This window comes from Aristolochia californica, unplaced genomic scaffold, assembly GCF_029961685.1.
Source record: "Aristolochia californica isolate CCGP_79_NKW_82.1479 unplaced genomic scaffold, dmAriCali1.0.hap1 SCAF_6, whole genome shotgun sequence".
NCBI classification, from domain to species: domain Eukaryota; kingdom Viridiplantae; phylum Streptophyta; class Magnoliopsida; order Piperales; family Aristolochiaceae; genus Aristolochia; species Aristolochia californica.
This window is the reverse complement of record NW_027182257.1, coordinates 33,829,914-33,855,022: the sequence shown is the minus strand read 5'-3', so window position 1 is coordinate 33,855,022 and position 25,109 is coordinate 33,829,914. Positions and strand designations below refer to the sequence as shown.

The 25,109-nt window shown below is 35.2% G+C and overlaps 1 protein-coding gene and 2 pseudogenes across 1 annotated transcript; 1 reads left to right on the top strand and 2 right to left on the bottom strand.

Moving 5' to 3' along the window:
* Positions 1-8,334: 8,334 nt before the first annotated feature.
* On the bottom strand, positions 8,335-9,843 carry LOC137935333 (probable polyamine transporter At1g31830). The gene is made up of 4 exons (XM_068780004.1): positions 9,791-9,843; positions 9,662-9,675; positions 9,001-9,205; positions 8,335-8,935 (listed from the first exon to the last, which is right to left on the bottom strand). The coding sequence occupies exons 1-4, from the start codon at positions 9,841-9,843 to the stop codon at positions 8,335-8,337; spliced, it is 873 nt and encodes a 290-aa protein (XP_068636105.1).
* A 4,861-nt stretch (positions 9,844-14,704) lies between these two features.
* LOC137934692 (probable polyamine transporter At1g31830) lies at positions 14,705-17,644 on the bottom strand (annotated as a pseudogene).
* LOC137935332 (membrane steroid-binding protein 1-like) lies at positions 17,340-18,897 on the top strand (annotated as a pseudogene).
* The last annotated feature ends 6,212 nt before the right edge of the window (positions 18,898-25,109 follow it).

Sequence of the window (25,109 nt, the reverse complement as noted above, 5' to 3'; positions counted from 1 at the left end):
CCAGCATATTAATTTTGGCTGTGTTAGACTTCTTGCTGTGAGAGTCAAGTGAGACTTTTCCATACCTGCTCATCAACACATGGTTTGAGAGGTTAGCAATGCTTATGATTCAATAAGGTTCTCACTAAAGTAATGTTGATCATACTTTGCTTGATGGGTGTAATCATAACACTTTGATAGTCATGTTTTTCTAATGATATGGTCATTACGGGTACTAATTAGAAGTGTATTGTTGAATGAAGGCAACATAAGCCAAAGAATTTGAAACTAAGAACTAGGAGATCTTCAATTACCTTCTCATAATTGAGGTATGTCAAATAAAATCTAAAATTTTTATTTGTCAACAAAAACGTATGTGTCAAATTTGCTCAAGGAATATATTATACTTGCTTGCAAGTAGTGTGCTACTCCTCTTGAAGTAGGACATAAGTTATGTCTTACAAAACGAGACCAATTGAATTCTAGGTATTAAAGATTGATCGGCAAACGTCTAAGTTTTTCATTGATTAGACCTGATATTACTCATTTTAATTAATATTGTCAGTTAACTCTTGCATGCCCCTCAAGTACTACATACGGTTGTAGTGCCCAAGATTTTAAAGTACTTGAAAAGCATGTTGCATGTGAGAGGCTTTTTTGAGGAGAGATTTGCATGTTTCACATTTCCTTCAAGCTTCAGGTTGCAAACATCTTCACCATTCCAAGTGAATAGTTCAAAGATATTGCAAACAAGCTAATACTTAGCAACATTTACATCTCAGCTTAAGAGGGAATGTTGAAGGCATATACTTTTATTTTATTTTTCCTACTTTATACTTCATTAATATTTTCCTCTCATGTAATTCATGTATTTTTTTAGTAATAAATGAGAGAGGGGCAAAAGATATAATTGCAACTAGTTGGCGCCGCTTAGAAAGTAAGAACATTGGTGCACCTCCTTCTTTAGTAGGGGTTATTCCACACCTCATCTCTTATGGATTATTTTTAGTTAAAAGTCTCCACAAGAGGAATATAAGGAGAAGTCTCATGTCTCAAGGGAGTTGTTGGCGTGCAATTACTTTCTTTTCCTTCTCCCACTATTCTCTTCTCCTTGAGTTCTCCTTCTTCCTCTCTTACGCTCTTTCTCCTCCAATAATCTTTTGATTTATTTTCTTCTTCCATTTATCTTTTGATTTTGATATCTATTTTTGGTTTTTGCACAATACTTGAACTGGCGTTAATTTCTTAAAACTTAAAAAAGCAAACAATAGCTTCAAGATCATTAGCAAAAGGACACAAGTTGTAAATTTATATTGCTTACATATCTATCTCTTGACCTCGAGTTCCACATAATAAACCAACTTTTCTCTTTTTACAATCAGTGGGCTCTTCAAAATATATGTAATCTAGTCTTTTATGAATGTGCTAAGCAAATTGAACTCAATTATCACCTTACTCACGAGAAGATTCAATGAGGACTTATTTAATTGGTATGTATATTCATCAAGCCGCTTTGGAACAATCCCATCATTTAATTTGGGAAGTTAGTCATATAAGAAGATGTACAATTCATTCATTCAAAAGTATGTAAGAGGGGGTTAGTCAACAAAATGAAAATTTGAAGTTCATCTTCATCTCCTGATTAAAATACATTTCATTCATCTACATGAACTTCATCTTCGAACTTGGTGTTAGTGTTGACGACTTCGTGTGCATTGGAAAATAGTTTCCCGTGTTAGTGCCCCGACATAAGAAAAATATAAAAAACAAGAGAATCCCTAAACCCTAACAGTATACTTAATTAAAACATAATCCTTAACCCCAAATTAGGTAAAACATGCATTATTACTAGACGAATAAGTAATTTAATGTATAATTAAAATATATTAATTACTAATTAATTAAATTATATATTATATTATTTAATGATTATATTTTATTATACATTAATACAGTAATTACGTGAACCAATGAAATACGCACATGATTAATTATAAAAAAATAAATATTATAAATAACATAAACAAATGTACTAAGTTCAATTATTAATTTATTAATAATATATGATATACTTTAAGATAAAAAGGAATGATTAAAAAAATTGATCCAATCATAACTTTAATCCACTATATATTTGTACGTATTAATAATTAATAATATGTTTCTTTTAAATTTAAAACCAATGATTTTATTAAATAAAAATGGATCAATTAAACCAAAATAATTGATGAAGTGTTTGATTTAACTATATCTTAATTACCACTATTAAAACAATAATATAATACAATAATTAAAAAATAAATATAATGAATAAATAAAGAATTATTTTATTAATAAAAGAAGATGGCTTATTCAATGCCTGAGCGATACAATTAACTGCATCAATGAATTTACTACTGTCATCAGTGGGCAATTCGCTTATCTTTCTGCGACGACTTGAAGACGACACGTTACTTCTTCGAGATTGCTCAGTTGTCAACTCATTTCCGCTAATGAATTGTGATGGAGTTTCCCTAACTACATCTACATCCTTAGGATCGTCCATCGGGATAGGATCCGACTCATGGAGGAGTTCATCGCCTAGATGTACAGGAGTAATACTAGTTGTCCCCATGGCTATTGAGTTTCCCACTACCAAAGCCAATTTGTCATAAAGGAGGTAACCTTGTTGTCTATACTTTTCAGCATCTCTATACTCCTACAAGATTAAAACATCCTTTAAACGACTTGGAATAGAGTTCTAGTAATGCGGAAAACATACAAAATATTTTATAGTACATCATGATTTACTGACCTTTATGTAGTCTTGCCCTACAGAATGACTCGCAGTAACTCGTTGTGTGGTTGCATCCTAGCCAAACCTAGTGGTGTTGAGACAACTTGTTACCATTTGGTATGTTTTCTTCCATGATCTTGTTTGATTCTTGAGTTGCTTAACAATTTTTTTACTGACTACGTCTTCGTTGAACTTATTGACACAATCCATATATACCTCATGCTTCAAAACCCTATTGGGCAACTTGTTCCCTATATTGAACAGCCAGACCAAAAGATCGAGCATTTTACTGTCTTCTAAAAAGGTCCAAATGTCATAAGATCGAGCAGTTGGTTGTCTTCTTACAACCCTTTATAATCTAAATCCGAGAGGGTCCTCATGGATTTTTTTTTCAGACAACCATTACCCGTTATGGAAACAAAAACCATACAAAAGAAAATACCATGTGGTGGATATTTATAACCTCCAAATCTCTTCACCACATGGCAAAATCATTCCATAGCACTTGAAAATTTTTCGTTAACATTCTAAAACATTCCAAAATTAATCAAACTATTTCCATTGCAGATACACTAAACAATGGAAACACACACACACACACACACACACACACACATAAAGTCCATATTCATCGAAAACCGTTGGTAGAGCCCCAACAGACTTCACAGTCACTACGAACTGTACCTCGTCAGTGATGGGGGTCGGGTTTCGTTGGCTAATGGACACAAGTTGTAAATTTATATTGCTTACATATCTATCTCTTGACCTCGAGTTCCACATAATAAACCAACTTTTCTCTTTTTACAATCAGTGGGCTCTTCAAAATGTATGTAATCTAGTCTTTTATGAATGTGCTAAGCAAATTGAACTCAATTATCACCTTACTCACGAGAAGATTCAATGAGGACTTATTTAAATTACATACATACCAATAAATAAGCAATTGGTAGATATATTCATCAAGCCGCTTTGGAACAATCCCATCATTTAATTTGGGAAGTTAGTCATATAAGAAGATGTACAATTCATTCATTCAAAAGTATGTAAGTGGGGGTTAGTCAACAAAATGAAAATTTGAAGTTCATCTTCATCTCCTGATTAAAATACATTTCATTCATCTACATGAACTTCATCTTCGAACTTGGTGTTAGTGTTGACGACTTCGTGTGCATTGGAAAATAGTTTCCCGTGTTAGTGCCCCGACATAAGAAAAATATAAAAAACAAGAGAATCCCTAAACCCTAACAGTATACTTAATTAAAACATAATCCTTAAACCCCAAATTAGGTAAAACATGCATTATTACTAGACGAATAAGTAATTTAATGTATAATTAAAATATATTAATATAATAATTAATTAAATTATATATTATATTATTTAATGATTATATTTTATTGTACATTAATACAGTAATTACGTGAACCAATGAAATATGCACATGATTAATTATAAAAAATAAATATTATAAATAACATAAACGAATGTACTAAGTTCAATTATTAATTTATTAATAACATATGATATACTTTAAGATAAAAAGGAATGATTAAAAACAATTGATCTAATCATAAATTTAATCCACTATATATTTGTACGTATTATTAGTTAATAATATGTTTCTTTTAAATTTAAAACCAATGATTTTATTAAATAAAAGAGGATCAATTAAACCAAAATAATTGATGAAGTGTTTGATTTAACAATATCTTAATTACCACTATTAAATCAATAATATAATACAATAATTAAAAAATGAATATAATGAATAAATAAAGAATTATTTTATTAATAAAAGAAGATGGCTTATTCAATGCCTGAGCGATACAGTTAACTGCATCAATGAATTTACTACTGTCATCAGTAGGCAATTCGCTTCTCTTTCTACGACGACTTGAAGACGACACGTTACTTCTTCGAGATTGCTCAGTTGTCGACTTATTTTCGTTAATGAATTATGATGGAGTTTCCCTAACTACATCGACATCCTCAGGATCGTCCATCGGGATAGGATCCGAATCATGGAGGAGTTCATCGCCTAGATGTGCAGGAGTTATACTAGTTGTCCCCGTGGCTATTGAGTTTCCCACTACCAAAGCCAATATGTCATAAAGGAGGTAGCCTTGTTGTATATACTTTTCAACATCTCTATACTCCTACAAGATTAAAACATCCTTTAAATGACTTGGAATAGAGTTCTAGTAATGCGAAAAACATACAAAATATTTTATAGTACATCATGATTTACTGACCTTTATGTAGTCTTGCCATACAGAATGACTTGCAGTAACTCGTTGTGTGGTTGCATCCTAGCCAAACCTCCTAGTGTTGAGACAACTTGTTACCATTTGGTGTATTTTCTTCCATGATCTTGTTTGATTCTTGAGTTGCTCAACAATTTTTTTACTGACTACGTCTTCGTTGAACTTATTGACACAATCCATATGTACCTCATGCTTCAAAACCCTATATGGCAACTTGTTCCCTATATTAACCAGCAAGACCAAAAGATCGGACATTTTACTGTCTTCTTAAAAGGTCAAAATGTCATAAGATCGAGCAATTGATTGTCTTCTTACATCCATTTATAATCTAAATCCGAGATGGTCCTCATGGATTTTATTTCAGACAACCATTAACCGTCATGGAAACAAAAACCATACCAAAGAAAATACCATGTGGTGGATATTTATAACCTCCAAATCTCTTCACCACATGGCCAAATCATTCCATAGTACTTGAAAATTTTTCATTAACATTCTAAAACATTCAAAAATTAATCAAACTATTTCCATTGCAGATACACTGAACAATGGAAACACACACACACACACATAAAATCCATATCCATCGAAAACCGTTGGTAGAGCCCAAACAGACTTCACACTCACTACGAACTGTACCTCGATAGTGATGGGGGTCGGGTTTCATTGGCTGATGGACGCCGGTGTAGGCGACTCAACCTTGTTTGAACTAGACTAAACACCCCAAACTCTAATCCCTAACCCTAAATGCTCAACCCTAATTCTAGAACCTAAACCCTAAACCATAGATCTTCAAACCTCTAAAAGCCCCTAACCCTAAACCCTAAACCCTATCACCCCAAAATCGAGAACCCTAATATTTTTTACAAACCCTAAATCCAAAAATTAAATCCAAAACCTGTCAATACCAAGCACTAAGCCCTAAATACACAAAACCCTAACCCTAACCCTATAAAGTCAAAATTGAACCATAAATCCCAAAATTACACAAAAAAAATAAAATTAAACCAAATACATTACCCAAGAGTATGCCCAATATCCAGCTTGAGTCAACTCTTTTATTCTTCACCGAATAGGTGATTTGTATTTGAGCTACCCTTAAAAAGTGAGTAATCTCTATATTAAGCCCTAAAGTTGAGCCTTTTTTCGCCTTTAAAATTGAGCCGAGTGTGCTTCAAACAATAACCATTTTGATTAGTATATAGAGTTTTTCTTAATGTTATGAGTGATTTTCTTCTCCCACATTATGTTTTGTCCAAACTGGGTTTCTATGTCCTTTTTATCCTCAGCTTGAACGGGAGAAATAAAAGAAGAAGTAGGGGTAGCATCGAACCAAGTTGGTTTGTGAGTATCTCAAGCTCAACTCGATTCCCGATAAGTTCGATTTTAAATAACCGGATCCCGAATTCCATTCAAGATCGTATTTTCGACTCGTTTAAGTAAACGAGCCAAATTTGAACGAGGTTCGGTTTGGTTCTCAAACTCATGACCTAGCTCATTTAGTTAAACCCAATATATAATGAGTTTTAGCCATTTTTGGGAACTGGCTCGAGACTCGAGACTTGGGACCCGGGATTGACGGAGGAAAACCGAACACTAAATTTGACGCTTCCCAAGCTTCCACACCCAAACCCTAATTTATCACCATTTATTGTGCTTTGACAATAACAGCCAGTGAAGAAGATGCTACCAGACAATAGCATTTAACCCTCGAGAACAACTTGAGATATTTGTACTACAAGAATCAGAACCAGTTGTTGGACTCATTTCTCGGCTTCATCCTCGAAGAACTCTTCTCTCTGTCAATATTCCCTTGCAGCTCCACCATCCTTTCGCCAAACAAGATTTTAAACAACACAAGCTATCACCCACTTAGAAAGCTGTGTGAGGGATTCGTGTGGGGGTAGGGAGAGTTTTTTGAGCTGGTAGGAGATGGAAGTAGAAACCAAGAAATAGAGCTTGTTCAAGAAGATTGTGATTGGTTGGCTGGACAACTAATCAATTATCACAGTTCTCTCTCCAACAATTTTCTCATCTATCTTTGACCTGCATGCTCACTCTCACAATTTATCTCGATTGTGGTAGGTGTTTGTGTTTTGATAGAGAGAAAAAAGAAATAGAAAAAGAAGGGTTGAGAATAAAGACGAGAGAGCGAGAGAGAGAGAGAGAGAGAGAGAGAGAGAGAGAGAGAGAGAGAGAGCAGCACAAAATTTAGAATTGATTGGGTCAGAGGTTCACGTGGTGGATTCAGAAGGGATGTGATGTGAGTTGTTGGGTTGAAAGGCGGTTTATGGGGCTCCTTGTTCTTTACTTTACAGGGAAATTGCCAGAATTTCAAATAACTTCTTGAACAATGTATCAAATTTTATGTAGAGATGATACCCAATTTTAAGAAAAAAATTATATATAATTTTATATACAGTTTATTTGACATGTATTTTTTTGCAAAGTTTTAAATGTAGGTTAGAGCTCGAAATGGCTCAAGCTCTAGCTCGATTTCGGTTAAAATTATTGTGTCCGAGTTCGATTCCAATTTTAAACTCGAACCTAGACTCGGCTTGAGCTGGAGTTCGAAGTATTTACATCAAACCCAGCTCAAACATATGCAGGTTGGAACTCGGCTCGACTCAATGCCACCCCTAAAAAGAAGTACAAGAAACAAGTATTTTATTCCATATGTTCTTGTAATTTTTATGGGACCAAAATATTTAAAATAAGGAGGAGAATAAATGATGAAGATTTAACATATATGAAAAATTTTTAGCCAATGAAGATTGAATACCAAGAATCCTTTTCATTGCAAATTGGAGTTACCAACTTGAGAAAGAACAAATATGGAAGAGTCTTCCATAACTCTAATAGTAAGAAGTCTCACAAAGTTAGAATTAATATAGTGAAGTCTTGTATAAGTCTCACAGTATGAGTTCTCAAATAAGGGTTTAAGTTAAATATGTTTTATTTTTGTTAGTCTTCTATTTATGTTCAATTGTTCAATTGTTTTAAGACTTATCTTTTAATGTTTGACTTTGGATATAACCGGACATGGAGTCTTCTTGTTTATACTACCTTGGATTAAACACCATATTTGATTGAAAAACAGGCACATGACAAAAGGTGGACGTTGTCACTTTCATAGAGAAAGGAAAGGAGGCAAAGAAGCATGAGGGCAAAATATCCAACTAGACAGAAGATATAATTACAAGGTAATGTGATACTCTAATAGGGCCATTTGAAGTTCATGACTATTAATCCTAATGAAAGAAGATAAAGGAGGAAAGACTTCCGTGACCAGAAAATAAGTTGTTCAGTCCACAGCTAAAAACCAGTATATTTGTCTTCCATATGTTGAAGATCTGGAAGGTCTGTGCTAATGGAGAATCTCATCCACCTCCTTTTGTCAACGTACTGCAAATATGGTTGCAGAAGAAGCCCAATAACCACTGCAATAAGGATTATGAGCATAACCTTTAAAGAAGCAAGAGCTAAAACCACACAGATCAATAAGGTTGGAGGAATACACATCAAAATGGAACCAACAGTCCCCAGGGGTATTTTGTAAGGTCGCAAAGCCTTGGGATACTTGATTCTCAGTTGTATAAATGCCACAAACTCCAAGATCATCCCAAAACAGTAAAGGAAGTTCTCTGCTGCAACAATTTCTTGAAAGCTCATCCAAGAAAGCAGTATCACCCCAGTAGAAGAGAATAAAATCCCCATCAGTGGGGTTCCATAGCGAGATCTCTTGCTGAAGAACTCTGGAAGCATTCCTCTTTCAGCCATACCAAGAAGCTGGTATGAGTCACTACTCATTTCTGCTAAAAACATTCCCATATTAGAAAATGCTGAAGCATTCCGGATCCACCAGCTCAACCACACACCGGTGATCAGTTTTGCAACATCTGAGAAATACCCATCACTTCACATTTCTTGTTGAAGCTTAATTGCTCCAGTGCCCACAGTAAAGGATTTTGACCGTCTTACCAGGCAGGCGCAGTGACGGAACAAAAAGCGAAAATGAGCGCATATAGTCTGTCACCTAAGCTAAAACAAGCGAAAATCCTTTCGCGTTCGGGGACATTTATGTTACAGGACCTCAACCCCTCAGCAAAAGCGAGGCAGTAAGTCATACAAGGATCGAAGTCGCCTGACAGCTTTAAAAATTTCGCATACAGTGAAAACCAAATATCTAAAAAAAAAAAAGAAAATCTGTTTTAGCAAAGCCCCGTAGCATAATTTTAACTAATATTTTATCTCTTATTTTCTTTTGTCTCAATGATTCTCCAATCCAAACAACAAAATATAGCTTTCTCTCCCTTTTTTTTTATTATGGGTTCCCAAATATGGCTTTCTCTCCCTTTTTTTTTATGGGTTCCAAACAAGCCTTAAGTGTTAAGAAAGAAACATGGAAAAGAGAGAACCAGAGAAAACATGGAAATGAAAGGTAAGAAAAGAGAGAACCAAAACAATACATGTAGATTGATATGTGAGAAAAATATGACAAAGATGTTATGCTTTCTTACATCATGTTATTTTTTAAATGAATACAACTTGAAATCCTACTAAAAGCAAACTTTACCATGTTCTCAATTATATAAAATAAATATAAGTTGTTAAACTAAACATAAAGAAACTTCATCTGTACTTGTACGAAATTGGCTTTGTAATTTAAACGTTAAATAACATTGTTAACGTTAATCCCGCGAAGGCTCCACCCTGACACCCTCGGGAGGGAGGCTTCCCGCTCACCTTCCAACTCCCACGACAATCTTACCGCGAAGGTTGATCCGCATACCGACTCAGCGTAGGGCGTTGATTAGGCTCCATAACTTAACAATCTCACTTGGAGACTAGTCCACATCAATATCTCCTCTGCAGCAGCAACAACTTCTCAATCCTCAGAGATAAATCCAACAAAAGTTGCACACTACTTCAGTTTCTTAATTATAACAGTCTTTGTCAACATATCAACCAGATTCTGACTTCCTTGAATTTTCTCAAGTGCTAAGACTCCATCCTCCAGAGCCGATCTAATGACGTGGTAACACACCTTCATGTGCTTTATTCTAGTATGATAAACAAGATTCTTTGCTAAATGAACAACACTTTGACTGTCACAATACAATACATTCTTCCCATGCTTGAGACCTAATTCTTCCCTGAAGGACTGCAACCATATCATCTCTTTGCTTGCTTCGGTCATAGTGACAGTATCACTTGAAATCATCATTTATGTATTCTCTTCCATTATTTAACTGCAAACACTTCACCTTCAAATTTGTCTCATTTTCAACTATTGTTCTCCATCTCTTGAAGGTATCAAAGACATCAAATTTTTTTTTCCAGGAAATTAACCCATAGCTTCTTGCTTGTATTATCAATAAATGTCACATAGTAGTTAGAACCACCAAGGGAGGTAATAGTTGAAGCCCCCAAACATCTGTGTGAACCAACTCCAATTTTGTTGATTTTTGCTCATTTCCAGCTTTAGAAAAGCTAACCCTTTTCTACTTACCGAAAATACAACTTTCACACAAACTTTTATTTACAGTTTTCAACCCTATAGCTTCACTTTGGACTGAAGCACTTTCATTCCCTTCTCACTCATGTCATCAAGCCTATAATGCAACAAGTCAAAATCAGTAACAACATTAGCAACTGCGTCTCTGCAATTGGAAGTGATGTAAAGAGTTCCAGTTTTAACTCCTTGTGCAACAACCATGGCTCCCTTAGTGACTTTCCAGACAACACCATTAAAAGTCACATTATGACCTTCATCATCAAGCTGCCCTACTGAAATCAGATTACATATCAATTTTGGTACATGTCTCACCTTGTGAATTTTCCATACTGACCCGTTTGACATCCTCAAACTGACATTACTAATACCGACAATATCCAAAGGTTCTCCATTAGCAAGGTACACTTCCCATGATCTCCAACAACATAATTCTCAATGATCTCATGATGTGTGGTGGTGTGAAAAGAAGCTCTTGAATCTAACACCCAAGAGTCAATAGGGCTATCAACCGACAAGAGTAAAACATCTTGTACCTCTTCAGTCACCGCATTTGCAACATCGTTTTTTTTTTCATCCTTCTTCGGCTCTACAGTTCTTCTTTATGTGACCAGACTTGCCACAATTCCAGCACTTTAGATTCCTTCCAAATTTGGACTTGCTTCTTCGATTCCTTGACTTCCCTCTACCATTGCCCTTGTTGGAATTCCTCTCAAAGTTCCTGCCTCTCTTATTGCACTTAGGGCAGAATTAGAGGTCGACGATTCTCCAAAGTTTTTTCTACGAACTTCCTCCACAAGAATGGTATCCCGAACATCATTAAATATCAACTTCCCATTGCCTACAAAGTTGCTAATCGCAACCCTCATAGGCTCCCAACAATTTGGCAGAGACACCAAAAGAATTAAAGTACGGATCTCGTCATCAAATTTAATTTGAACGAATGTCAATTGATTGACAATCGTGCTAAACTCATTCAAATATGATGCCACTGATTTATTTTCTATCGTCCTTAAATTAAAGAGTTTTTTCATGAGATGTACTTAATTATTTGCAGAAAGCTACTCATACATATTAGATAAAATCTTTATCATCCCCGTTGTGATTTTCTCCGACACCACGTTGTGAGCAATGTTCTTTGATAGTGTTAACTGGACTACTCCCAACAACTGTCTATCAAGGAGATTTCACTCATCATCTTTCATACCTTCTGATTTCATATCCAGAAGTGGTGTATGCAACTTTTTACTGTACAGATAATTTTCGATCTACATCCTCCAAAAAGTAAAATTCATACCACCGAACTTGTTAATTCCAAGTACCGATCCTTCTCCGCCAGCCATTGCTCTCAATCACGAACCAAAGCTCTGATGCCACTTGTTAGGAATTAGACACCCTAATTCTAAACTAACGAGATCAATAATAATAATTGTTGAAGAAAGGAGAAAAATAAACACAAACATACAACAAGATTTATACAGGTTTGCCTCAAGGTGAGACTACATCCTGTCTTCCACCGCTGTAGTAATCTATTATGAAGATGAAATAGCTTACAAGAAAAATCGTACACTTACAGGTATTTCCTCTAACCTCTCTTGGTCTGCAACTCAAAGCGTCTGTGAAGATAAAACCCTAATAGCAACGCCCCAAATATAAAGAGGGTGTTGATTAGGCTCCACAACTTAGCAATATATTGCTTCGATGTTGTTTTCAAGCTTCGTGTTTTTATTATTTGGCGGTGTATCGTATGCATCATCAACTCCGAAAAATTGTGGTCACCCAAAAAAAGTTAGACTTAGTCAAATTTATTAAGTTCTATTGTTATAGTCTTCCCTAGTTTTCAAAAAAAAATAAAAAATCTCTTTGGAATTATGAGTATTGCATAGTCGTCTTCTTCTGATTAAAGTTGTTTTTTTCTCATATTTCTTGGGATTATCTTTTTTTGTTTTCATCGCTTCAAAGCAATGCCTAGACCCACTACCTAAAAAGTATAAGAGTGTGCCCAATATCTAGCTTGAGTCAAGTCTTTTATTCTTCACCCAATAGGTAATTTGTATTTGAGCTACCCTTAAAAAGTGAGTAATCTCTTTATTAAGCTCTAAAGTTGGGCCTTTTTTTTTTGCCTTTAAAATTGAGTCGTGTGCTTCAGACAATAACCGTTTTGATTAGTATATAGAGCTTTTCATAATGTTATGAGTGATTTTCTTCTCCCACGTTATGTTTTGTCCAAAATGGGTTTCTATGTCATTTTTATCTTCAACTTGAAGGGGAGAAGTAAAAGAAGAAGTAGGGGTAGCATCGAACCGAGCCGGTTCGCGAGTAGCTCGAGCTTAGCTCGATTGCGGCTCAATTCAATTCTAAATAACCCGATCTCAAATCGAATTCGAGATCGGATTTCCAACTCGTTTAAGTAAACGCGAACTCTAATGAGGTTCGACTCAATTCACAGGCTCACGAACTGGCTCGTTTAGTTAAACCCAACATGTAATGAGTTTTAGCCATTTTTAGGAACCGGCTACAGACTCGAGACTCAAGACTCAGGACCCGATATTGACAGAAGAAAGGCAAACACCGAATTTTCTGCCTCCCACGCTTCCACCCCCACACCCTAATTTCTCGCCATTTATTGTGCTTAGACAATAATAGCCAGTGAAGAAGATGCTACCAGACTAGCATTTAACCCTCGAGAACATCCTGAGATATTTGTACCACAAGAATCAGAACCATTTGTTGTACTCATTTCTCTGCTTCATCCTGAAAGAACTCTTCTTTTTGCCAATACTCCTCTACAGCTCCACCATCCTTTCGCCAAACAAGATTTTAAACAGCACAAGCCATCACCCATTGAGAAAGCCGCGTGAGGATTCGTGTTGAGTAGGGAGAGGTTTTCGAGCTGGTAGGAGATGGAAGTAGAAACAAAAAAATAGAGCTCGTTGAGGAAGATCGTGAGTGGTTGGCTGGACATCTAATCGATTATCACAATTTCTCTCTCCAACCCTTTTCTCATCTATCTATGATCTCCAAGCTCTCTCTTGCAATTTATCTCGGTTACATTGGGTGTTTGTGTTTCGATAGAGAGTAAAAAGAAATAGAAAAAGAAGGGTTGAGAATAAAGACGAGAGAGAGAGAGGTACAAAATCTAGAATTGATTGGGTCAAGTGGTGGATTCAGAAGGGATGTGATGTGAATTGTCGGGTTGAACGGGGGCTTATGGGGCTCCATGTTCTTTAGTTTACTGGGGAAATTGCCAAAATTTCAAATAATCTCTTTAAAAATGTATCCAATTTATGTAGAGATGATACCCAATTTTAAGTAAAATTTACATATAATTTTATATACAGCTTATTTGACATGTATTTTATGCAAAGTTTTATATGTAGATTAGAGCTTGAACTGGCTCAAGCTCAAGCTCGAATTCGGTTAAAATTATTATGTTCGAGCTCAATTCCAATTTTAAGCTCGAGTCTAGACTCGGCTTGAGCTCGAGTTCAAAGTATTTAAATCAAACCCAACTCAAACATATGCAGGTTTGAACTCGGCTCAACTCAATGCCACTACTAAGAAAAAGTACAAGAAAGATGTATTTTATTCTATATGTTGTTATAATTTTTAAGTGACCAAAATATTTAAAATAAGGAGGAGAATAAATGATGAAGATTTAACATATATGAAAAAGTTTTAGCCAATGAAGATTGAATACCTAAAATCTTTTTCATTGCAAACTGGAGTTATCAACTTGAGAAAGAACAAATATGGAAGAGTCTTACGTAACTCTCACAGTAAGAAGTCTCACAAAATCAAAATTAATATAGTGAAGTCTTAAATAAGTCTCACATGATGACGTCTCAAAGAAGGTTTCAGTTAAATATGTTTTATCTATAGTAGTCTTCTATTTGTGTTCAATTGTTCAACTGTTTTAATACTTATCCTTTGATGTTTGACTTTGGATATAACTGAGACAATGATAGTTTAATTGTAATTGGATTTTACTTGTTTCCTCTATTATAAATAGAAGTTCATTGTACTCAGTTAATAACGAGTTAGTTGAGTATTTCTCTTTTCTAGAAATTCAACAAAAGGCATAAAACCAAAAAGTGATTCTTGTCTATACTACCTTGGATTAAAACACCATATAAACAGGCACATGACAAAAAGTGGACGTAAGTTACTTTCATAGAGAAAGGAAAAAAGGCAAAGAAGCATGAGGGCAAAAAAATCCAACTAGACAGAAGATATAATTACAAGGTAATGTGATACTCTAATATGGCCATTTGAAGTTCATGACTATTAATCCTAATGAAAGAAGACAAGGGAGGAAAGACTCCCGTGATCAGACAATAAGCTGTTCAGTCCACAGCTAAAAAGCAGTATATTCGTCTTCCATATGTTGAAGATCTGGAAGGTCTGTGCTAATGGAGAATCTCATCCACCGCCTTTTGTCAACGTACTGCAAACATGGTTGCAGAACAAGCCCAATAACCACTGCAATAAGGCTTATGACCATAACCTTTAAAGAAGCAAGAGCTAAAACCACACAGATCAATAAGGTTGGAGGAATACACATCAAAATGGAACCAACAGTCCCCAGGGGTATTTTGTAAGGTCGCAAAGCCTTGGGATACTTGATTCTCAGTTGTATAAAAGCCACAAACTCCAAGATCATCCCAAAACAGTAAAGGAAGTTCTCTGCTGCAACAATTTCTTGAAAGCTCATCCAAGAAAGCAGTATCACCCCTGTAGAAGAGAATAAGATCCCCATCAGTGGGGTTCCATAGCGAGATCTCTTGCTGAAGAACTCTGGAAGCATTCCTCTTTCAGCCATACCAAGAATCTGGTATGAGTCACTACTCATTTCTGGTAAAAACATTCCCATATTAGAAAATGCTGAAGCACTCTGGATCCACCAGCTCAACCACACACCGGCTATCAGTTTTGCAACATCTGAGAAATACCCATCACTCCACATTTCTTGTTGAAGCTCAATTGCTCCAGTGCCCACAAGAAGAGGAAAGAAATATCCTAAAATGACCAACAGGAGCATAGAAGAGAGCCTTTGGCAAAGTTTTCTTCGGATTGTGTACCTCTCCTGCCAAAGTACTAATGGAGTCCCAGTAGTTCAAATTCCAAAAGAGTGTGTTCGGGTACAAACCCTAGTCTAGATGTTCCGAGGGCACCACGAACCACCTGGATGGTTCTAGCTTGGGTATGGCTACTAGTCCCATAACAATGAAAGGGAGAAGAGAGAAAACTCCTAGCAAAACTGCTACCCACCCAACTATCGTTAGCCCTCGATAGTTCATATAAGTTAATCCAAGTATAATTATGAGCACAGCTATAACCCTGGGAACACCACCTTCGAATGCTGGTATAGCTGATTTCAGATAATCTAAAAACAGAACAGGATAAAGAGCATTATCAATAACCCCACTTAACCATTTCATCCAACCTTGCTGGAAACCCCAGTAAGGACCCAAAGCAGATGAGACCCCATACAACATAACCTCCATTTTCAGGGAACATAGTTCCATTTCTGCAGTTATTAGAGCTTCTGGAATACTCCATATGAATGGAAAAATTAGAAATCCAATAAAGGCCAAAAGAGGACCAGCAGCTTTGACGCTGTCTTCTACACCAAACGGACCACCAGATACCTCATAGAAAATCAGAAAGACAAGGGGAACAAGAGTAACCTTTGGGAAGTTATTAAGTATCGGAAGTTCTCCTCTAAGGTCCTGATAACCAACTCCGCTGTGCTCTCGCATTTTATAATTGAAGTTCTTGCTCGATGTTACTCTCAGTTTCTGCATATTCATAGCCAACAAACAATCAGGTGAGACAGTGGAATTGTTAGATGCAACTCTATGATTGAAGGTTACGAAACAAACCCACTATAAGTAGCAGATATAGACGAAAACCCTAGGTAGAACGAGAAAATAACAAACAAACATCAAAAGCTTAAACACAAAGCGACAACCAAAAACAGAACGCGAGGTAGTCTGAAAACTTTTAAGTACTAAATCAGAAGGATAGGAAAAAATCACTTCATCGCCATACCCATCGTGAAGCCTGATGTATATTTCCTTTTTTTTCCGAAATATTAATAAATTCGAGCAGATGCGGTGGAACAAATCTTAACGGAAGATGGGGTTTCTTCGTATTCTAGGAGAAACGAAGATAATGGCAAAACAGAACGAACGCAAAAGTATTAAAATGAGAAGCTTACTCATTTCGCTCGGAGACCATATAGACAGCATTCCGAAGCATTGGTTGTCGCGATACCATATTAGAAAGCATAAAGCTACCAATGAGAAAAACAGCAAACAATGCAATGAAAGAATTTGGAGAAGTTCATTTACAAATCATCTAAACAGAGAAACGCTTCCAATATACTCAGCTTCCCATCACGCAAAATAAGGTCTTTCAAATTTCCAGCAGCAGCGGCTTGGTGATTTTGACCATCTTACCAGGCAGGCGCAGTGAAGGAACAAAAAGCGAAAATGAGCAATCGAGTCTGTCACCTAAGCTAAAACAAATGAAAATCCTTTCTCTTTCGGGTGTTACAGGACCTCAACCCCTCAGCAAAAGAGAGGCAGTAAGTCATACAAGGATCGAAGTCGCCTGAAAGCTTTAAAATTTCGCATAGAGTGAAAACCAAATATCTGAAAGAAAAAAAAATGTTTTAGCAAGCCCGGCAGAATATTTTAAAAGTTAATATTTCAAGCATCAGAGTTTAAAATAGAAAGTTCGAAAGCAAGCACCTCAGAGTGTCATATTTAAGAACCATAGGCTGAGGGAACAGCGAGAGATGAATGAAATGAGTTCGAGGGAGACCGAGGTGTGGGGGGGGGGGAGGTGTGGGGGGGGGGGTTAGTTCTGCTAGTCTCCGGCCTTTGACTATGCGATTTCTAGGTTTTTTGAGTCGCCTCCGCCGCCCAGAGCTAGGGAGCCTGTTGAAGAGACGGAGCCCTTACCTCCGCCTGTTCAGCTCGAGGAGATTTCTGAAGAGGAATTAAGGGCTTATGATGGGTTGGATCCTAAGAAGCCGTTGATGGCGATCAAGGGACAGATCTACGATGTCTCGCAGAGCAGGTTTTTCACCTTGGAGTTTTTTGTTTCCGGGTTTATTTTGTGCATCTAAATATTGGGGTTTTTGTTTTTGTGGTTTTTGTGGTTTTTTGGTTGCTTTGTTTGTTTGTTGGTTTGTTCTTTGTGTTTGACTAGTTGAACAACCAGTGTCTTGCTTGATGAGTGTTCCGGGGATTTCAGGAAACTGGGTGTCAGTTTTTCTTGGTCGATTTTGGTTTTTCTGCTCATCAGACCAGTTATCTTGTTTGCATCCCCGGCTTTTGTCTTAGGCTCTCAAGGAGATCATGTCGATTTTCATTCCTCTCCCCTCCTCCCCCCACGCAGCAGCTAACTGTTGCTGATAACCATTTCTTGGCCTTTCTTCCCTTCTTTTTTATTTTGGGGTGGTTGTTGAATTGTATCAATTACTCACTTTTTGGGTTCCTCATATCTTTAGTTTATTGCTCTATTATATATTGTCCTAGTTCAGTGTTTCAATTTCATTGTTGGAGAAACCATTGGTAGCCCCATTCCTATAATAGAATCATGCCTTAATGTCTTAGTGACCCTGGTGTTTGCTCTCTATTTGTGGTGTCACTGTTGCAGAATGTTCTATGGACCTGGTGGCCCTTATGCCCTCTTCACTGGCAAAGACGCCAGCAGAGCTCTCGCAAAGATGTCGTTCGAAGAGAAGGATTTGACGGGAGACATCTCAGGTCTCGCCCCCTTTGAGCTAGAAGCCTTACAGGACTGGGAATACTAGTTCATGAGCAAGTATGTTAAAGTTGGAACCATAAAAAAAACTGTCACAGTATCGGATGGGCCTGCCACTGAGTCCTCTGAGACGGAACCCAGATCAGCAGAAGCCACATCCACGGAAGACACAACCACACCAGCAGAAGCTGCGCCTATAGAAACCACAGCAGAACACTCACATGTTAAGGAAGATAAGCAAATCGATACCGATGAGGCCCCAAAAGAGTAAACCTATAACAACTACCTCCCCTTTTAAATTACATTATGAAGTATTGTTATCAGAGTCAATCCTTCTTCTGCTGAGCATCTCTTTTACTAGTATTTGGCTGTTCCCTACTCTTTCGTTTCTTGTAATGTCTGTCATTATGAATAAGCATCACCTGTAACTTTTGATAATTTTAAATTTTCTTGATGTTCTCCTTGAGAAACCTGTTTTTGCTACTGTGGGTATTGTTGACCAGTGTTTTTTTGCTTTATGATTTACTTGTCCTGCTGGGAACCCTGTGTCATACCCCTTCTTAGGGAGCTGTGAAAACCTCAAAAGTCGGTCCTCAAGAGATGAGATTAATATTGAAAAATTATTTCTGAATCTCCAATTCATGGAGATCCCTTCAAATTCATTCATGGTGATCTCCAATTCATGGTCTCTCCCAGTTTGTAAGCTCCATTATGAACCTCAAAATTCGGTCTTCACGAGAGAGAATAATTGAGAATTTTTTACCTTTGCTTCAAGAGGACTTTTTCAAACTTATTATGCTACCGAATCAGCTGATTCAGCTGTTCCCAGTTTCACAGCCCAATTCAGTATGATGTTTGTATTTTTTTTCTGTATAGGATTTACAAGCACAGGAAACAACGACAACAAGAAAATGGATCAGGGAGAGCTAAATAAACAAATAACTTTCTTTCTCCACGAAAACAAATGACAAATACGGTAAATTTCCAGTATTTCCAGCTACCTTCTTCAGAAATCGTGCGTCAGAGAGGCCTTGAACCTTATATTTATTTTTTATTTACTGTATTATATTAGTGATTTAATAGTGGTAATATTATGTACAAATTTATAATGTATTAAAGTTATGATTAGATCAAATTTTCCTCTTAAAACATTCATTTTTAGGCTATAGTATATCATATGTTATTAATAAATTAATAGCTAAACATATAACTTTCGTTTTTGTTATTTATAACGTTATTTATTTATTACTTATAATTAATCATGTGCGTATTTCATTGCCTCGCGTAATGACCATATTAATGCACAATAACATATCTAATTCAATTAATAAATATATTAATATATTTTAATTATACATTAAATAAGTTACTTGTGTAGTAATAATGATTGTTTTACCTAATTTGGGGTTTAAGGATTATGCTGTAATTATAACTGTATTGTACAAGTTTAGGGATTCTCTTGTTTTTTATGTTTTTCTAATGAGTGGGCACTATTCACTGAAAACTGTTTTCCTGTACATTAAGGCATCAACACTAACACTAAATGCGAAGACGCCCCCCCCCCCCCCCAAATGGAAAATGAACAGCACTGTGGAGATTAAGAATAAGAATGTTGTTTAACACATTTGCTCTTTAGCCGACAAGGGAAAGAATAGGAATCTGGATGGGACGCCTAAGTCTGTTCGTGATGCCATTTGCAGAATCATGATGCCCTTTGCATCACGCTCTATGCTCGATAACTCAATGAGCCCTCCCTGACAACCCAAAAATTAATGTTTTTATCATGCTCATCTCCACCTTAAATCGATAGGTACGTTTGTGGGTGTATGTACTAGGGAGTTTTATGGACGGCATTGGACTCTTTTCTATCGACAAAGGGCCTGCGAGGGTGTCAGTGGTTACTCTTGGGTGGGATTTTGGTCAATGTAGGATTTGGCTATTTGCGCCAACATGGCCAATAATAACTATTTTTACTAGGTAAAAAAAATGTAGATCCATATTTGCATTTCGCAAGGCTATGTTTGGAACATAGAAAGAGAAAGATAAAAGAAAAGAAACAAGAGGTTTTTTTTCTCTTGTTTGGATGTTTATGGAAAATGAGAGAAAATTGAAGAGAAATATAGTTCCTCTTGTTTGAAAAAAAATTAACAATATTTTAAAATTTTGACAATTAAATATTTTTTCTTAAGTTTATGTTTATTTTCTTCTCCCCAAATTCCATCATTTTGTGAGTGAAAATTTATTAACTAAGATTTTATTTCTTATTTTCTTTTCTCTCAATGATTCTCCAATCCAAACAACAAAATATAGTTTTCTCTCCCTTTTTTTTTATGGGTTCCAAACAAGCCTTAAGTGTTAAGAAAGAAACATGGAAAAGAGAGAACCAAAGAAAACATGGAAATGAAAGGTAAGAAAAGAGAGAACCAAAACAATACATGTAGATTGATATGTGAGAAAAATATGACAAAGATGTTATGCTTTCTTACATCATGTTATTTTTTAAATGAATACAACTTGAAATCCTACTAAAAGCAAACTTTACCATGTTCTCAATTATATAAAATAAATATAAGTTGTTAAACTAAACATAAAGAAACTTCATCTGTACTTGTACGAAATTGGCTTTGTAATTTAAACGTTAAATAACATTGTTAATTTATCCTAAAACATAAATTCAGATTTTAATTATCCTAATGATTTTTTTAATTTTAAATATTAGGTAATTTTCCAAATATGACCTTAGATTTTTAATCTCAAATGTGGTTGAACAAATGTCTTATTTTTGTTCATCTAAATCTACTATGTAACACTTTCTAAGCATAATTAACACAACTCATTAAGGTTCTTCCATAGATGCTTCCCACAAGGGGGATAGGAATCACCATGACCATCTAACTTACCTTAGATTTAGAGAATTTGGTAATTGGGTTCTCAAGAGGGTGGTTCCCAAGTTGGGTTCTTTCTCCTTCTCTCTTTTATTTTTCAATCATATTTGAGTATCAATTAGAAAACTTTTTGTGACAAAAAATGTGATATTTAAATATTTTTTATTATAAGAAGTAAAATTGATGTTAAAATTATACCATGGTAATAATATTTCATTATATATTCAGTAAGATGGTAGAGTTTCAAGTTTTAAGTCTTTAGCCTACTTTAATTAAAAATAATAATGATATTGTATGACAATTTAATAATACTTTTGTGAGTCCTTGATCTTCCAACTGATATGATAAGGATGCCAGCTTATGGTAGTCATTGTGGGTCCTACTTCTTATGGGCTTGGGCTCATCTTGTGGGCCTTCCTTGGTCGTGTGGCCCATCTTATAATAATCTTACATATGTGGGCATTCCTTGGTCATTTGGTCTTAAGGTTATCTTCCAACACTCACCCTCAAGCTGGGGGTGAGAGAACAACATGAACTCCCAACTTGCTATAAATGATGTATAAAAATGGCACATCTTCCAATATGCCTTCAACTTCCAATATTTGAATCAATATTTTATTTTTTAATTGGCCTTGTAATTTAAATGTTAAATAACATTGTTAATTATCCTTACAAATAAATTAAGATTTTAATTATCCTAATAATTTTTTTATTTTAAATATTAAATAATTTTCTAAATAAGACCTTAGATTTGTAATCTCAAATGTGGTTGACCACATGTCTTATTTTTGTGCATCTAAATCTACTATGTAACACTTTCTAAGCATAATTAACACAACTCATTAAGGTTCTTCCATAGATGCTTCCTACAAGGGGGATAAGAATCACCATGACCATTTAACTTACCTTAGATTTAGAGAATTTGGTAATTGGGTTCTTAGGAGGGTGGTTCCCAAGTTGGGTTCTTTCTCCTTCTCTCTTTTATTTTTCAATCATATTTGAGTATCAATTAGAAAACCTTTTTATGACAAAAAAATGTGATATTTAAATATTTTTTATTATAAAAAGTAAAATTGATGTTAAAATTATACCATGGAACATATATAGTTGGTAAGATGGTAGGGTTTCAAGTTTTAGGTCTTTAGCCTATTTTAATTAAAAATAATAATAATTATAAATAAAAAAATATAAAAAAATGTTGGGCCATTGATATTATATGATAATTTATTAATATAAAATAATAATAATTATTATATAATAATGACAGATAAGAATAATAATAATTGGAAGCATATAACTATAATAATACCGAGTCTAAAATATTTATCTAGTTCTTTACAAGATAAACTTGGAGTTGGTTGAAATTTGTTGTGCTAGTCAAAGTTTTATAGTTTACATGTCATGTCGGATACATTTATTTTAATTAAAATTTTTTATGAATATTTAATTATTTTTATCAATCTAATCTTTTACCAGGTAATTATTGTCATAAATAATAATTATTAGATATAATCAAATTATATTAAACATTAAATAGGTTTTCTTAAGTCAAAGACTCGAATGATATTTTCTATAACTCAAATTTTGGAAGACATAATAATTATATATTAGACCATTTTAGTCCCATCTATCACTTCTTGTTGGCCGAGAACCCTGATTTCAGAGACACGACAATTGCCTATCAAATGAGCAGCCAATACCACATTAACTGCTACGAATGCTCCTATAAATCCGGTTTGACACAAAAGAACGTTTTTGGATTTCATTTCTATGAACAATAATTTATTCAAAGGATTCAATCACATAAACTAAAGAGATGACAAAGCCAAATTAATGCCCAATTTTCTGTTCTTGAAATTAATGCCAATGATGTTAAAAATGAACTTTTTTTTCACAAATCCTTATGTTTTCCACAGTCTCTCCCTCTCTTTCTCTCTCTTTACATTGCATTTGACCATGAGGAAGTTATCATTGCTTCTCTTTTTCTTTTCTTAGCTTGGCACTTTCCAAATACTTCAGAGACGAAGAAGAGTTGCAGGTAATGAGATAAGACGGGGCATGCTGGAATGGAGGTTTATCCTTTCAAAGGATGCTCCTTCACCTAACAATGAAACAAGATGAAGCACCATGGGCAGGCCTATGCGGTCAACTCCATTTTCGGATACTCGTTTGCCAGTGGCAAATGGACCAAATTGAGCCATTTTGCTCTTAGTTTTTGCAATGAAATTAGAGGAATTCTCTTAGTTTTTGCAATGAAAGTTAGTGAGAAAAAGGTAAATGTTTACTACTTCGAAGAAGGGAATGAGTTCGTCGTGAGACTGGTACGAGTCAAAGATGTCATCACTTATGTAGACGAAACGAAATGTTTTGTGAGTTGATCAACCCCGTTGTTTGAAAATCTTGCACCGGAACCGAGTGCAAACCATTTGAGGGGCAGGTTCCCTTTACATACGTGAGTCCTTCGCTAAGCAATTAATGGTATGATTTTTTGTCCAAATTTTATAGCTAAGGTGACTGACAATTAATGGAGCAAGTAATGTACTTACCATGAAAGTTGCAAATCGATCAAATGTTACTTGCATGAAAACATCCGGAACCAAATCAACAGGGCAACCAAATGGCAATGCTTGATAGAGTCAACCCTGGGATATTCATTATTCCTTGAGTTACTCTCGAAACAACCCTTGCATCCATAAAGAAAACAACAAATATCAGATCGATCATATCAAAGGGCGCGACAAAGAAAAAAAAGGCAAGTCTACAATATTTTGACAAACAAGAAATCAAAATTTGAATTAGAGTGTCTACACATACGATCATTTCCTAGCTAATAATTGCTTTAAGAAACTTGTGTTGGAGTGCATGCTTCTCCATTGCTAGGAGCCAAGAGACCCGTTCAATTCAAGTTTTGTAACACTAGTTTGAAGAACTGTTTTCTTACAACTTGAACTATTGTAATTAAACAACTTAAACATAATAAACGCAAGAATATTCGTTTTGATTTTTAGCAAAAAATCACGCATGGCCAGTTTTTCAAAAATAATTTTGTATATTATATACACACACACAAACTCATATATATATACAACTTAAACATAATAAACGCAAGAATATTCCTTTTGATTTTTAGCTAAAAATCACGCAAGGCCAGTTTTTCAAATATAATTTTGTATATTATATACACACACACACACACACAAACTCATATATATATATATATATATATATATATATATATATATATATGAGGAAACAAACGTTAATAGAGAATCCAAAGTAATATTTGAATCAATATGTGAACTTACAGTTTGACCTTTCCAATTCCATCCATTCCGTATGATGTTTATAATAGTAATCCAAGCCACACATCTCCATCCATGATCTATAAATCTACCAAAAAGATGATTTTTACTTGTTTGGGTACGGATATGAAGAAAAAAAATGAAATGAATGAAACGGCACAAAACAAGCAAATAAAATTAGTGAGAACAAAAACCAAGTAAAGGAACCACTACAAAAGGAATAGATAAAAATAATAGCGCTTTGAAAGAATTAGAGTAAAATTAGAGAATGTATCGCAACTTCAATTTCTTTTTTTATTTAAGCAAAGAGGAACACCTCTCTTTCCTTTCAAGTAGACACACATTGTTACTCACAAACAACGGAATGTTTATATTTTCAAACAAAACAGAAAAATTTATGATTCCAATTTCTTGCCTGAGCATTGTTGGCTAAAGAATTATGTTGGGGACCATTAAGTTTGGTTTGAAGTGTGAAAGATGGTACCTTGAATAGAACATTGGGTAGCTAAGTAATATAAGGTTTGGGGCTGTATGGAGTTTAAGGCTAGCTAATGAGAAGGGTGTGTGTGTGTGTGAGTTTTTTTGGGGGGGGGGGGGGGGGGGGGGGGG

Excerpts from the sequence above, each read along its gene's own strand:
- LOC137935333 (XM_068780004.1), bottom strand. The coding sequence starts at position 9,843 with ATGGAGCCTAATCAACGCCCTACGCTGAGTCGGTATGCGGATCAACCT. Across the intron at positions 8,936-9,000 it reads TCCGTCACTGCGCCTGCCTG|TGATGGGTATTTCTCAGATG; the intron begins GTAAGACGGTCA and ends AGAAATGTGAAG.